General features: G+C 41.1%; 2 protein-coding genes across 3 annotated transcripts; one reads left to right on the top strand and one right to left on the bottom strand.

The window, feature by feature from the left end:
- Positions 1-230: 230 nt before the first annotated feature.
- Positions 231-5,753, top strand: ube3a (ubiquitin protein ligase E3A). 2 transcript variants are annotated; one of them, XM_062556981.1, is made up of 11 exons: positions 231-337; positions 1,086-1,123; positions 1,898-1,968; positions 2,066-3,309; positions 3,573-3,717; positions 3,956-4,161; positions 4,253-4,417; positions 4,564-4,719; positions 4,802-4,875; positions 5,051-5,194; positions 5,331-5,753. In XM_062556981.1, exons 3-11 carry the CDS (start codon positions 1,932-1,934, stop codon positions 5,449-5,451), a joined length of 2,292 nt encoding a protein of 763 aa, XP_062412965.1. In that variant the 5' UTR covers positions 231-337; positions 1,086-1,123; positions 1,898-1,931; the 3' UTR covers positions 5,452-5,753. The 2 variants fall into 2 exon arrangements, with proteins under 2 accessions (XP_062412965.1, XP_062412966.1); XM_062556982.1 differs by lacking the exon at positions 231-337 and having other exon boundaries at positions 587-1,123.
- Positions 5,754-7,214: 1,461 nt separating this feature from the next.
- cnga3a (cyclic nucleotide gated channel subunit alpha 3a) lies at positions 7,215-12,252 on the bottom strand. Its single transcript, XM_062556546.1, has 8 exons — positions 12,161-12,252; positions 11,717-11,833; positions 10,826-10,957; positions 9,926-9,985; positions 9,358-9,534; positions 9,057-9,158; positions 8,866-8,972; positions 7,215-8,627 (listed from the first exon to the last, which is right to left on the bottom strand). Exons 1-8 carry the CDS (start codon positions 12,250-12,252, stop codon positions 7,231-7,233), a joined length of 2,184 nt encoding a protein of 727 aa, XP_062412530.1. The 3' UTR covers positions 7,215-7,230.
- Between the last annotated feature and the right edge of the window lie 2,737 nt (positions 12,253-14,989).

Raw genomic sequence — 14,989 nt, 5'->3', positions numbered from 1 at the left:
TAATAAGCGCAGTTTATTCTATGATAACCATATTCTGGATCATTCTTGAACATCAGGGTGTTTATAAGCTAAATATTTTTTTTGTTATTGAAACTGATACTTCGCTAGACATAATGTTTCCAATGTGGTTACATTGAAAACTTCACTAGATGTTGACGGCACATTGCATTATGGGAACGATCCACTTGTTGACGGTGGTTGTTATTGCGACTGGTTGCGACAGAAGTGAAGTCAAGATGGCTGAGAAGAGTTTTGCCGAGTCAAGACTGGACTGATCATTGTTTTTCTTAAACTGTATTTCAACGGTGACCTATCTTCTAGCATCGCAATCCTCAATGTAAGAAGCACTGAAATGTGTATTACATCCTTAGCGTATAATGGGACGTCCGAACTGAGCCAACAGCGGACTTAGCCTAAACCATTTTACCGACTCAGCTAAAGCCTACCTTACACTGACAGGATTTGGGAAAGATTCTTGAAAGATTGTAGTCTTTTAACTAATGCCCCTCATTCAGACTTTACTCAAAAGACTACAGTCTTTCAAGAATCTTTCCCTAATCTTGTCAGTGTAAGGTAGGCTTTAGTGGTAATGTTCATTCGTATGCATGTGACTAACAACAACAGTGCAGTTTTGGTTGTTTCTAGTTTACACTTTAGGCTACAATGTAGGCTAGAGATGTCGGAGTAGCCTAAACGCGTTCAACACTCGCAAAAGAAGCGAGAGAAAGTTGTCTTGTTCGCTCGAGCTGGCAAGTTGGTCAGCAGATCATCAGTTAACTCATGAATCAGTTAACTCACTCATGAAGTTAAACTAACTTCAGGAAAAATCCAGTTCGACAATATGAGCTGACGTGTTGAGTAAATAAATGTAACAGAGCGACGAATCCATCAGTGGGAACAAAATTGCTGTATGCTACTTATTCACTGTTCAGTTCCTTATCAACACTGTAACTTCAACAGTCACGTGATGTTTGGTGCAGCCAGGTAAAATCAGAGAATTTCTCTGGTTTTGTCTGGAATCAAGATCGTGTTCTAATGGCCAACATTGTAGTTTGTTTTCAGATGTATTTATTGTTTGATTCCAGTCACGTCAAGAGAAACTGTAAAAGAACATTTAAACAATGTAAGTTACTTCTTAGGGGGGCATGTGTTTGTTGTCTTTTGCCTACTAACTATGTCACGTTTGTTTTATTCACAACATGTTGTTTTATTTTTTTATTTTGATAAAGGCCTGTATAGGTCTACACTGGCCTACATGCATGTCTGGTTTTTCACAATGAGATGTAGCCTATGTTTACAAATAAAAGTGTGAGCTCATTATTGAGTGTGACTTCATAATTTATTTTTTGAATCCAACTGTGTGTGTGGCAGTGCATGTGTGTCTCTAGGATGATGCTCAGTTACTCATGCCTTGTACGTGTAGCCTACAAATGATTGCACAAGAGTTCCATGAGTTTAGCATGCATTTCTGTTGTCCTTATATTTATATGTATTTGGAAGTCAAAACATCAATAGAGATGAGTGTTGCATGACTGGAATGCATTAAAATACATGTTCATAAAAGGACAGCAGCAATTTGGTTGGTAGGTTGTGTTTGAAGAAGTGGTTACAAAAAGAGTTACATCATTTGAGTTCCATTATGTGGCTGAATTAACCCCTCCGTGGCTGCCCACAATGTTGTGTGAAGGAGGCATGTGGTTTTATAACCCCTGACAGCCTGTCATGGTTGCCATCACTAATAATATAAATCTATGATGACTGTAGTCACTAGGCCTACAGCCTGCATTTTCATGGCATTAAGAAAACAATACTGTTACCCTTAAGATGAGTTATAATTTTGACGTTCAATAGAGAATTCTCCTACTAACATGTCAATATAAACCATGCAATGTTGAAGTGATTGAAGTAAAGAGTTGTGCCACAGCAAGAAGATGAACCACAAAGATCTGGAGGAGGAAGACCTCAGTAGTAAGTATAGGAAGTGGCCTTCCTGTTTTGGATCGCTCTGTATAATGTCCCCATCTTTACATTGTTTTCTTTTTATGCTGTTTTTTTTTCTGAACAGATCTGAATTTCCTTACCGAAAACAAGGTGTGTGAGCTCCTGGCATTGTGCGAGGAGAATAAAGACTACGCCCCTTTGATTCGAGCCATTGGCAAAGTGTTTTCTGACTCTGAGTGCCTGATGCGAAGTTTCCGCACCAAAGAACAGAGCCCAGACAAGCTACGGTCGCAACGGGACAAGAAGAAGAAGGAGAAGAAGAGTGAGGACAAGTCTGGGGCATCATCCATCTCAAAATCTGATACTGAGCCCTCTACGAGCAAAGGAGCAGAGAAAAAGGATGACCAAAGTGATGAGGATGACAGTGATGATGATGAGGATGACAAGGTGACCGTGGACATTGATGGAGTGAGAAGAGTATATGACAAAATACTGCCACATGAGCAAATTGAGGCCGCCATCGTCAACGCCTTGGTGTGCATGACGCCAAACGTGGAGAGCGAGCTGACCTACCACGACGCCTATTCCTTTGACCACAATTACCTCAACCTGTTTGTCATTGTCATGGAGAACACCAACCTTCACAGTCCAGAGTACCTCGAGTCAGCATTGCCTCTCTTTTGCAAGGCCATGAGCAAGCTCTCCCTCCCAGGGCAAGCACGACTGGCACGCCTTTGGTCAGAATTTGGTATGGAGCACATCCTCAGAATGATGGAAACCTTTCAGCAGCTGATCACGTTCACAGTCATCTGCAACGACTTTGACAATGACAACCTGGTTCAAGATGACGAAACGGTGGTGGCCGCCGCCAAGTGTTTAAAGATTATTTATTTCGCTAATATTCTGGCTGGGGAGCTGGACCCGGATCAAAATGAGGAAGAGGATGATATGCTGATCGAGTCCAATGACCTGACATTGCAAGAACTACTGGGGGAAGAAGAGAGAAGCCCTAAGGCCCCCAGGGTGGACCCTTTGGAGGTCGAGCTCGGTGTCCGAGCATCTGACTGTCGACACCCGCTCATTGCCTTTGAGGAGTTCATCAATGAGCCGCTGAATGAGGTGCTTGAAATGGACAAGGACTATGTTTTCTTCAAGGTAAATGCGGAGAGCAAGTTTGCCTTCATGAATTGTCCCTTTATCCTTAACGCCGTGACCAAGAACCAGGGACTATACTATGACAACAGGATTCGAATGTACAGCGAACGCCGGATCACAGCGCTCTACAGTATGGTGGAAGGACAGCAAGCCAATCCCTACTTAAGACTTAAAGTCCGAAGAGATCATCTCATTGATGATGCTCTGATCAGGGTAATTTATTAATTGACTTCACAATGAATCATCCTGAGTGATAGTTAGTTTTTTTGTATCACACAGATCAGTATGTTTTCTTTATACTGTAAATGGACATTTTAAACTAAGTAAGTTCCTCCTTACATATTGATCTTAATGACCAGGGTTTGTTGAAGTTCATCTGTGTAGTTACAGTACAATTGGACTTTTTACAGGTTGACAGAGTTGAATTTGTCACCAAAAAAAAAACAGTGGACTTAACTTTACTCTATTTGTTCCAGCTGGAGATGATTGCATTGGAGAACCCCTCAGACCTGAAGAAACAGCTCTATGTAGAGTTTGAAGGGGAACAAGGCCTGGATGAAGGAGGCGTTTCCAAAGAGTTTTTTCAACTGGTAGTTGAAGAGATGTTCAACCCAGATATTGGTAAAACATCTATGAAAATAAACAATAGTCCCAACATAATTACCAGATATCTTGCTGTACTAATGTATTCATTTTAGTATACAATTAAGAATGCAATGTATGGATATCATGGTTGTTACTGTAAGACATACTATCATACTTTCAGATTCTCTTCATCGGTTGAAATGATCATTAGTTTTTGCAGTCAAATCTCACTGGTTAAATGAACACTATCCATGACTTTTTGTTCATCCCCCAGGTATGTTCACCTATGACGACACCGCCAAGGTGTTTTGGTTCAACCCCTCTTCATTGGAAAATGAAGGGCAATACACACTGATAGGTATTGTGTTGGGCTTGGCCATATACAACAACTGTATCTTGGATGTGCACTTTCCCATGGTAGCGTACAGGAAGCTGATGGGCAAGAAGGGGACTCTTCTGGACTTAGCCGATTCTCACCCGGTAATACAATATTATATTTAATGTTAAAATCTGTGACGCTCTTTTTTAACATGCCTATCTTTTGTTTGTTTCTGACTGTGCAATGGAACAGGCTCTCTATCAGAGTATGAAAGAGATACTGGATTATGGGGGTGACGTGGAGAAGGACATGATGCTCACCTTCCAGATATCACAAACTGACCTATTTGGAAATCCTGTCACACATGACCTGAGAGAAAACGGAGAAGACATCCCTGTAACCAGTGACAACAGAAAGGTAGCTTTTCATGCAAAACAGTAAATGGGTCCCACCGTGAAATTAAATAAATGCATGGCTTTGGCGCGAGCTTTACTTACCAAAAGTTGTTTTTTCTCCAACTGGTTTTCTGAGGCGTCGTCACTGTGACCCTTTGCTCCATACAGGAATTTGTGTCTCAGTATGCCGATTACATTCTGAATAAAAGTGTGGAGGTGCAGTTCAAGGCCTTCAGACGAGGCTTTCACATGGTGACTAATGAGTCTCCACTGAAGTACCTGTTCCGGCCCGATGAAATAGAACTGCTCATCTGCGGAAGCAGGGTACGTTAGTTCACCCGAGGTTATTCTTTACTCTTGTTCTTCTCTTCAAAAACCCTGAACAAATCTTGTCTTTAATTCTTAGAACCTGGACTTCCATGCCCTTGAAGAGAGCACAGAGTATGATGGGGGCTACAACAAAGAGAGTCGCGTCATTAAGTAAGCTTAACCACTCTCCATTTGAGCTGAAGATTGAGTTGCTCTGTCATTGTTATTGCATTTCTTGTCCATCTCCAAAACATTTTTCAATCTCTAAATATAGCATGGCATCTCTTATTGGATTAATCCGACATGATGATTATAAATAAACTTTCACATTCGCTTTTTTTCACAGAGATTTCTGGGAAACTGTGCACACATTTGAAGAAGAGCAGAAGAAGCTTTTTCTCCAGTTTACCACAGGCACGGACAGAGCACCTGTGGGTGGCCTTGGGAAACTGAAGATGATCATAGCCAAAAATGGCAGTGATTCAGACAGGTAAGTGGACACTCATGTTGCTATAGGTGATGATGATGATGATGATGATGATGATGATGATGGTGATTGTTGTTGTTGTTACTGCTGTGGTTGTTTCTGTTGAAGTCTTATCTAATCTGAATGTTTTCTGTACCAGGTTACCTACATCCCACACGTGCTTTAATGCCCTGTTGCTTCCAGAATATTCTACCAAAGAGGCGCTTAGAGAGAGACTCCTAAAAGCCATCACGTATGCCAAGGGATTTGGCATGCTGTGAGGCCTACCCACATGCCCAATTGCTTGATTCCTTTCAATTCAACAAACTGTGAGAGAAGATTAGAGGTGATCCTTTTGCCAGGCAGCTTGTTGGGTGCCATCTTGCTCTATCTACTGGTTCCCCTGCCTTCATTTGATTTAGGATTTATAGTGTTATCTACATGTGTTATGTATTTTCTGAAGGTGTAACAGATTTTTAATACCGCTTTGACTCCAGAGAGCTTTTTTTTCTTGAATTCTGTTGTGTCAGAATGGATGTTAATTGCTGCTTAATTTTTTGAACATGAATATGAATTGAACTTATGCACTCGATGCTGGCATGGCGAGCTTTTGAGGTCAAATACTGTGAACTTAATGACTTTATATCTATTCTAAGTAGCAGAACTGAGTTGTTTCAAAAATGGTTCCAGGGGTGGTACATATTTCAAATTTCAATTACGTATTCAAATCAATAATGTTGATGTTGTTTGATGTTTTAGATGCAGGTGTGTGTTATTGTTGTTTACTCAGGTAACATCACATTTTAATATCTTAGTCTTTCCATGTGTTTCCATGCTTTGAGCTGTATTCAGTACCTGCTGACAGACTGGGTTTATTGTGTAGAACCCATGACACTAGTGCAATAGTTGCAATAGTAGTGCATGTTTCAGATTGGCACATTTCACTCATTGATTCACTCATTCAGTTTGTGTGTCAGTCTAAATGTGTCAAATCACACACACACACATACACACACACACACCCACACACACACACACACACACACACACACACACACAAACCTCTATACCAAATGCGGAAAAATAATGAGTCCTTGTCTGGTGCTACATTAACATGTTCTTACTTGGCAATATCAAGTAAATAATGGGGATCTTACCATAAACTGCAAACCTTTAGCAGTCTGTCAATCTCAAGAGGTTTGTGGGTGAGCAATCTTGACATATTTTGTGACATATTTTTAAACAGCCTGGTCTGATAGTTTCACGTGTTTCAGAGGTTTTTGACCTTGTCATTTGGGTCAGTGATGGAGAATCACCTGATGTGCTGTATGTGCTGTATGAAATGTACATTACATAAAGAAAACTATGGAAAGCGGTGGAACCTTAGTAAATTATTTATTAAATGCAGTTAAATTCAGTATAATTATATTTAGAGCTTCCATCAATATAAATAGACATCTCTAATACTTGGAGGACAGTTTTAAGTCACTGCCAGATTGTGATTGTTAACATTATAAAAGACAGGACAAAGTTCTTGGTCCACGAGTGTATGCATGGAATCAACTCTTCCATAACACAAACCAAAAAACAACAACAAACAACATTGTGGCAATAGTGTGGTGACAGCACGTGGTTCTGTTGTAGTTCCTATAACATTTTGAGCACATGGTTTCACACTCAAATGTCAACCGAAGATTGTCTTACATTTCAGAAACTGCTGCAGTCTGTACTCATTGTGAAAGTTTACAGCTATCCTACAAGAAAATCCCTCAAAGTTCCTCAAACAATGCCATTTATTTCCGCATTCTCCAGGATCCCTAAAGGGGAGGCTGACTTATGATGCAAGGACATCCAGCATTCAATATCAGACTTACTGCATAATAGACTCATCCACATAACAAGTAACAGAGTATAGCTCAGTTACCGAGAACACATAATGCAGAAAAACATGAATACAAACTGTTGTACTGTACAGCAACACTATAGGTCAATATACTTAGAAATGCACAACAACGTGTCTCTGTTGTGACAGTATTGAGTATTGTGGTACATTCAGTTAGTTATTTTTTTGGTGGTTCTTCCTTTTTGTCCTCGACCACCTCTTCCTCCTTGCACAGAGATTTCACCTGTGTCTCCATTATTTTGACCCGATCCTTGAGCTTGGCCTGGGTGGACACCTGTTCAGCCATCATTCTGGCAAACAAGGTTGTGGTTTTGTCAACGTTTGTCTGAAGGTGCATAATCTTGTCCAAAATGATCATCGGGTCTGATCCCGCGTTGGCAATGGCCTCGTCGATCAGGTTGTCCTTCATCAGGATCGCTTTTCCCTTCTCCTCCAGGGCCTTCTTGGCTTCTGGGTACTCAGTGAGAGACTCCATCAAGTCATCTTTGGAGAGGGCGAATAGGTCGGAGTAGCCCACACTCCGAATGTTGGCTGTTCTCCTGTTGCCTGCCTTACTGCCTTTGATTCCCAGGATGCTGATCTCCCCAAAGTAGGCACCCTCTCCGAGCACCACAAACTGCGTGATGCCATCGTCCGCCACCACAGCCAGCTTCCCGTCCTGGATGATGTACATCTCTCTCCCGATGTCGCCCTTCTTGCAGATGTAGTCCCCGGGGCTGAACACCTGCGGCTGGAGCTTTAGCACCAGTTCAATCAGCAGCGCTGCCTCACAGTCCTGGAAGATGCGCACCTTCTTCACCGTGTCCAAGTGGACGTTGACGGCGATCTCCGCCTTCAGCTTGTCCGGGAGGTTCTTAAGCACGGCTTTCTCGTCGCAGGTCTTATTCTCCGTCCAGAGGTAGTCGAACCACTTGATGACTCTCGCCTCCAGGTCCTTGGAGACCTGCCGGGAAGACATGTACTGCTTGATGGAATCCACTTTAGTCTGGAAGTCTGTTCGGGAGGCGTTCATGTTCAACACCATGGAACCGACGTTACCGACGATGGAAGCGAAGATCAGCACACCCACGAGGAAGTCGGTCACAACGAAAAGATACTCCAGGTCGGAGACGGGCGGCGGGACCTCTCCGATACAGGTGAGAGTGAGGGTGGACCAATAGAGGCAGTAGATGTACTTCCGGGCCAGGCGACCGAACTCGGGATGGCTGGTGTTGGGATACACCCAGGTGTCCTTGCCAAAGCCAATGGTTTTTGAGATGGAGAAGAACAGGCAACCATTCCAGTGGATAATGATCAGGATGTAGAGTACAAGGTTGCTGATTCGGAACACGTTGGGAAAACTCGTTCTGGTTTCGGTGCGCTCGAAGAACTCAAAGAGTCGAGACATTTTGAACAAGCGGTTAAATCTAAACATAGGGTTGTTGTATCCATACTTGATAAACAGCAGATCAGTTGGAAACATTGCCAGCATGTCATACTTGAATATAGGTTTTGCTATATAATTGTCTCGCAATTTCTTCGAGTCTTTTACAAGAAGTCCTTGTTCCAGAAATGCTGCAAAAGAGAATAGATAACATCTCACACTAGTTACATAAAAACCCCTTTCCATTTCAGCAGATATCATTGACTGACAATATAAGCAATTATGTCAAATCTAATCATATTGGTTGATATGATACATTACCTAAAAAGAAGAATCATTCATAAGGAATGATAGTCTAAATGTATGACACATGGTGTGTATATGTACATTCATGTATTGTGTGCCTGTGATTTTCTGTTCATTAGTCACCTGTTCTTGCTTTGACAAACCAATCAGTGTAGTAGATCGCATCTGAAGAGTAATCCAATATAATCCAAAGAATGGTGTAGTTCTCCTGGAGTTCATCAAAGGAAGACCTAAGGATAAAAAAAATGATGGAGAACCTGCAGCTTCCAGTCCAGCAGTTAAGCCATCTTTATGTTGTGTGACTATGAACTCACCTTGTAACAAGCATAATAAGATTGTAAAACACTGGCAGAGCGATGACTGTGAGCCACCTGTAGTACTTGTCTGTTGCTGGGTCCATGATCCAGATTTCCTTCCTGAAAGAAACATCTCAAAATAATCTCTGTATTCTCATACACAGATTCCTATAATTTAGTGTTGTTGACCTAAAGTCTGTTGTTAGTCATGTTGTTAGACTACTCACCTACTGATCACGAGAGTTACTAGGCTGCTAGTACGTATATATTTTCTATTGTATACTTCTTATATGTCTTCTGTCTAGGATTGAATACTTACTTTGGCTCCTCTGCCTTTTTATCATCCTTTTTGTCATCTTTCTTCTCATCTTTCTTCTCCTCCTTTTTGTCATCTTTCTTCTCATCTTTTTTCTCCTCCTCCTTTTTGTCCCCGTCTTTTTTCTCATCCTCTTTTTTCTCATCTTTCTTTATCTCGTCCTTTTTGTCATCTTTTTTGCTAAAGATCACATGTTTTTGTGTTCAAACCGAAGTCTTAAGCATTAATTTTTCTATTCCATGGGGAACTACCAGGGAGCTACCGAAGACTTTATTCCAGTGCTGTCACTTCTACTTTTGGCCACTAGATGGCATTATGAATTCAATGACTTCTAATCTAGTCTCATAACTGTAGTACTAATAACTACCTAGATCTGGAGATCTAAACAAAAACCTATGTTAATCCATGCTAGCTCTAGCATTACATACTGTAGCAAATATACCCACGCCCGCATAAAGAGTCAAGTACTCTGGATGTTATTTAGGAATACAGGGAGCCTCTACTTCAGGTTGACTATACCTCTACAGGACAGGCTGAAGCTATGTTATTTACTATGTATAAAAACACTTACTCATCTGTGTTGTTGCAGTTGTTCATGTTGTAAGTGGCCAGGGGCCAATGCTTGGGATTACTTGAGGAAACAGATTTTCAATTTGTTAATGCTTCTTTCTCTATTGACCTGGCGTGACACTACTAATGCAATGTCTCCACAACTAATGCAATCAATACCCCGCTGCATTATTTTCAGTGCTTACAGGGTAGCAACAGAAGCAGTATGGAAGGAACCAATAGATTAGACGAGCACATTTTATTATAAAAAACCTATAATAATTATTTTTCTGTAAAGAGAATTATGTTTGGAGAGAATTTTTATCAATGTTCCAATGTCCCAATGCACCATGTGCACATAAATGTTATAAAATCCATAAAATAGAGCAACACAAGTACAAGGACAGATTTTTGTTTTGTCACTTTCAGAAAAAAAGAGCGCATTTAAGGCACCTTTACATTTGGTTTTTTTGTAAAAATGTATGAGCCTAAATTGCAAGGTTACAAAGTTCCATGACAAAGTTTGTCTCAGGGGAAGCTTTTTTTTTTTTTTTTTTTGCTTTTTAATTTAAATAGCCAATTGTCGTACCACAATCCTACATATTTTCAAATTAAAATATAAGATACCTTCCAAAACCTGCTGAAATTATCTTATTTTGACTCATGATGTATTGACTTTTATTTTTATCTTTTATCAACTATATGTGATCCAACAAATGCCTTCCAGCAACTTTCATTCTATCATTTCTACACCTCACAATGGTTTTACAAATGTTCCTATTAACTAGAAGAAAACTACTGTAAACTAGTAATGATTACTACTGGAAACTACTGCTACTAGGAAGGAAACCAATACTCCACAACAAATCGACTGGAGTCAAATCAAGGCAAACACCACCACCACCTCTCTCAGCTCACTCACTTCCTCTTCCTGGGTCCATCGGACTGACCCAGGGAGGACTGGGCGGTACTGCCACGGCTGCTCAGGTCCTTAAGCTCGGGCCCGCGGAAACGCTCCAGGAAGGAGTCGCGCCGCTCTTCCTCGCCGCGAAGCCTGCGAGCTGCCCAGCTCCGTAGCAAGAGCAGGAAGTGAGAGAGCCTGGGAGATCAGTACAGGTCACACACTAACGGGTCATTCGCAACCCCTCTATCAGCTGCTGTCATGGGTCATTATTAATTGGCGCTGTGGAACACGCAGTACAGTACCAACCGGTTTGATCACTTTCTCAAGAGAGAAAAGCCAGATCGTCCTCATCAATGTGTGAGAGATAGAACCAATACTTTGGTTAAAAAAACAAATGTTTACTAACTGATTGATTGAATTATAAAGCCAACAGTGTAGGTCTTCAATGACCTTGTTTCTGGTATGCCTAACGGACTATAACCACAGTTTGATGTTTAAACCGTGCACCATGCACTTGCATTCAAACCAATGATAAAATAGTTTCAGAATCATCTATTTATTTTTCACCACAATTATTGTATTGTATATCTCTTGTTATTTCATTGTTACTGTAATTTCGGGTTCACTGTAAATGGGAACTACCCTCAATGAACCGCCATGAATAAAAAAAAATAATTAAAAAAAATTAAGGTTGAATATCTCAACATTTTGGTTCCACTTGTACGCAGCCATATAATAATGACAATAATGCACAGCTATAGCTTTTCAGTATTGCAAAGGAAACTCCTTAGTGGTCAGGAGTTGGTTTGCAATGACGATCAGCCTGCTGCACATCTTCAACAACACATGTACTTGTGCTAAAGTAGACTGCATGCTCTATAGGGAGTTGGTCTATAGGGGAGGCTATACCTGGCCATGGCTCCTGTGCCTGTGAAAGAACCCCGGCGTGACCCGGGGAGTCCGCTTGTTTCAGTGGAGGCGGCACCTTGTACCGCCGAGGACGCGTCCTCACAGGCAGAGTGTGCTCTGAGAGATGGAGAGGGAATCAGTTATCTTAAAGTTTTCCTGTCTAATCACATATGACTTTAACTTTTTCCTGTCTAATCACATATGACTATATAACAACTTATTATTTCTCATAAGCACTTAGTTTAGTTCACCGAATTCAAGTATACTTTCAGTGTGATTAATGCAAAATAGTGTTACTTTGGTTTACTCTCAAACACCACCACATCTGGCTGTCACACTGACATCCATAACAGACTGCTAGATTTCAGGAGGATGAAGATGAGGGTGATGTATGAATGTAATATGTTGGGCTGATGCTCAAGGTTCTCCATTATGAGATCTGACCTGCTGCGGCTATTGCCTGAGTCATCATCGGAGTTGGCAACTGGAAACGTATGATTGGTTGGGTAGGACTTTTTAGTGCAGATCTTCGCCATATTCACTGGTCAGACTATGCCCGCCGTAAATAAAATGCTGCAATGACAAAAAAAAAAAAAAAAAAAAAAAAAACATGAACTGCTATATAAAGCTCACACTCACAGATATAAATACAGAAAATATTTTTCCAAAGGACAAACTAATGGGTCCTTGCAGGGGGAAAAATTAAAAGCAGATTCTAAACATGTACAAATGTGTCCAATATGGACACTCCACCTTGCACTGTAGGTGAGGCTGTAACAGTTGCTTTCCACCCCTAGAAATGATTCAGTCTAATAGAATCAACCACCACACAGTGGCTCTTTGAACGGTGACAAGTTGGAATTGTTCATTCTGATACAAATTGAGTACTTTTTCATTCTGAAAACACATCCATGTGAACAAGACATCTAAGAATACACCCTGATTATGACTTAACACCAAACAGGATCAGTGTTCCAGCCTGCTGACAGATCACCACGGCTTTAAATCGGCACAGGCTATGGCACTCAGTCTGTTCCCAAACATCTGTGATTGGAGGTCAGCAATCATAGAGGCAATCAGAGATACATGGTGACTCAGGGGGTCAGGAACAAACCAGACCCTCATCCACCCTGGTCACCTGTTGCAGAGTCAGATGACATGTTGGACTCACTGCTGAGGAGGCAGGCACACAACCTGAAGTTATTTTAAGATTTATGTATCTAAGCTTGAAATCACTGTTGCTAGAGGCACGTTTCCTTACATGATTTCTTTCAGATTTTCCCTATTTGTCAGAACACAAATATTAACATGGATGCACAGAAAGTGCATATCCATGTCGGTAAAGAAATGTCATGGTATCCCAAAGACATGTTATGCTTATTTCCTGGTATATTTGTTTGGGAGCCATTATATAACTTGTAAAGCTGTACTCCTCATCTTCCAACATACATTTCTAAGACGTATTTCTAAGACCATTGTAGCTTCAGGTGGTGGCACGTGCAGTGTCAATCTGTTCTAACCCTCTCAGCAACAGCATGCTAAATCTTGTTAGCAATTTGCATACATCAGGTGCCGTCAGTCTGTTGCTGACCTTTGTCTACAAAGTTGATGTGGGTATAATATGCATTGTAAGAAACCATATGTCATTTACCAAAAGCATATACATAGTTGACTGTCTCTAACCAAACCATTTGCAGTATAGCTTACCTGTGATGTCTTCTGGTCGCAAAATTCCTCCTAATAGTTATTACATACTTGTGAGACAAGCTCACGCCTGTCCGTTAGGTTATCTTCTCTGTTCGTTAAATTATGTATGTCTCCATGTTGCTCCACCTTGTTTATGTTCATGAGAATACGCTCCATAGAACCTCGGGCATCGAAACAGTCTTCAGCACCTAGTACCGTTGGAGAGCTCCGTGCAAGTGTACTGAAAGTAGGCGGAGCCTCTTCACCGTCTGGGTTCCAGAAAACTCCTCGCCGTTTTTAATGGTCACTTTTGGGTTGTTGTAGTTTCACGATACACAGCTTTACGTGTAATTGGCATATGTGTGGTTTTGGTTTCGAAGTTAACTACACTAAAATGAGCATACATCGTTATATGAATGGAGGTGAATGCTATGGATGTTGCATATTGTGTTTTTCCATACCCTGATGCTTGTGCAAGAGAAACTATGTATTTCTTATTGTGAAGAAAATATGTGTTTCTTTATCTGTGAGGGATAGAGACAGTGCTTGTGAAATAATTTGTTTTTGTTATTTTGTTGACTGAATTATAAAGCCAACAACTGAAGTCAACAATCACTTTATAAATTGCCAGGCATTGTCATTAGAAGTGCACATGATGTGAGGGAACTACAGCCAATGGCTTACAGCCACAAAGAACCACCCTCCCATCTAACATCAACGAACCAATGCCTTGCTATCCTTGGACAGAGAAGAAGCCCTTAAGGCAATCGGCAGGGTTGTCCCACTAATCCCGGATTACAGCCAGCCAGGTGCCTCTTTGATCTGTCCAGCGATTCATTTTAGACCAAGGCTCATTAAATGTGTGGCCCTACAGTTGAGCTGCATGAGGATACTGTAAATCAGATGCTTTCATATAGTAGGACACCACCCCCCCCCCCCCCCCCCCCCCATGCACCCAACCCCACACACACACACACACACACACACACCTCCCAGCCTTGATTAGGTACATTTAAAACTCATTAGTTCCAAAGATTCTTGTGTCAAACCAAGATGATTGATAGTGACAGATGGAGTAGGGTAACAGGATTAACAGCCTTAACGGAGAAGCACATTCAATAGAACAGATAGGGCAAAAATAATCATTTGGGTTTTGGTGAGCTATTTTTTTTTTATGAATTTATGAAATGCATTACACTGCAAATATTCTGGATGACAGAACTTCATCTATATGGTGGAAATACACACTCAACTAAACCTTTGAAAAAACATAGCTGAAGCATCGCTTTGAATAGCACACCGATATCAATCAGAAGCAAACACTCGCTCCCTGGTAAAGGATTTTGCCAGTAATGTCTATTAATAGTGGTTCAGCGGCAAGTCCAAAAATAGTTTACTAGCTGTCATGTTCAGCAGAGTGACCAAGAATAACCAGACATTGAGAAGTAATCAGTACCACCATCAGAGGATTATCTCAGATTAGCCATGACATTAGTGATGACACAATTAACACTGTATGTGATTTAATGTGATTCTTTTCATCTTCCTTTGACACTCTGTGTAGCATTGAGACATGCTGACTCACTG

The sequence above is a fragment of the Sardina pilchardus genome, chromosome 15, assembly GCF_963854185.1.
Source record: "Sardina pilchardus chromosome 15, fSarPil1.1, whole genome shotgun sequence".
Taxonomy (NCBI): domain Eukaryota; kingdom Metazoa; phylum Chordata; class Actinopteri; order Clupeiformes; family Clupeidae; genus Sardina; species Sardina pilchardus.
The sequence above is the reverse complement of the archived record's forward strand: the minus strand, read 5'-3'. Positions and strand labels throughout refer to the sequence as shown.

Excerpts from the sequence above, each read along its gene's own strand:
- ube3a (XM_062556981.1), top strand. The coding sequence starts at position 1,932 with ATGAACCACAAAGATCTGGAGGAGGAAGACCTCAGTA. Across the intron at positions 3,718-3,955 it reads GATGTTCAACCCAGATATTG|GTATGTTCACCTATGACGAC; the intron begins GTAAAACATCTA and ends TTCATCCCCCAG. Across the intron at positions 4,162-4,252 it reads ACTTAGCCGATTCTCACCCG|GCTCTCTATCAGAGTATGAA; the intron begins GTAATACAATAT and ends GCAATGGAACAG.
- cnga3a (XM_062556546.1), bottom strand. The coding sequence starts at position 12,252 with ATGGCGAAGATCTGCACTAAAAAGTCCTACCCAACCAATCATACGTTT. Across the intron at positions 9,159-9,357 it reads AAAAAGGCAGAGGAGCCAAA|GAAGGAAATCTGGATCATGG; the intron begins GTAAGTATTCAA and ends TGTTTCTTTCAG. Across the intron at positions 8,628-8,865 it reads GTTTGTCAAAGCAAGAACAG|CATTTCTGGAACAAGGACTT; the intron begins GTGACTAATGAA and ends TCTCTTTTGCAG.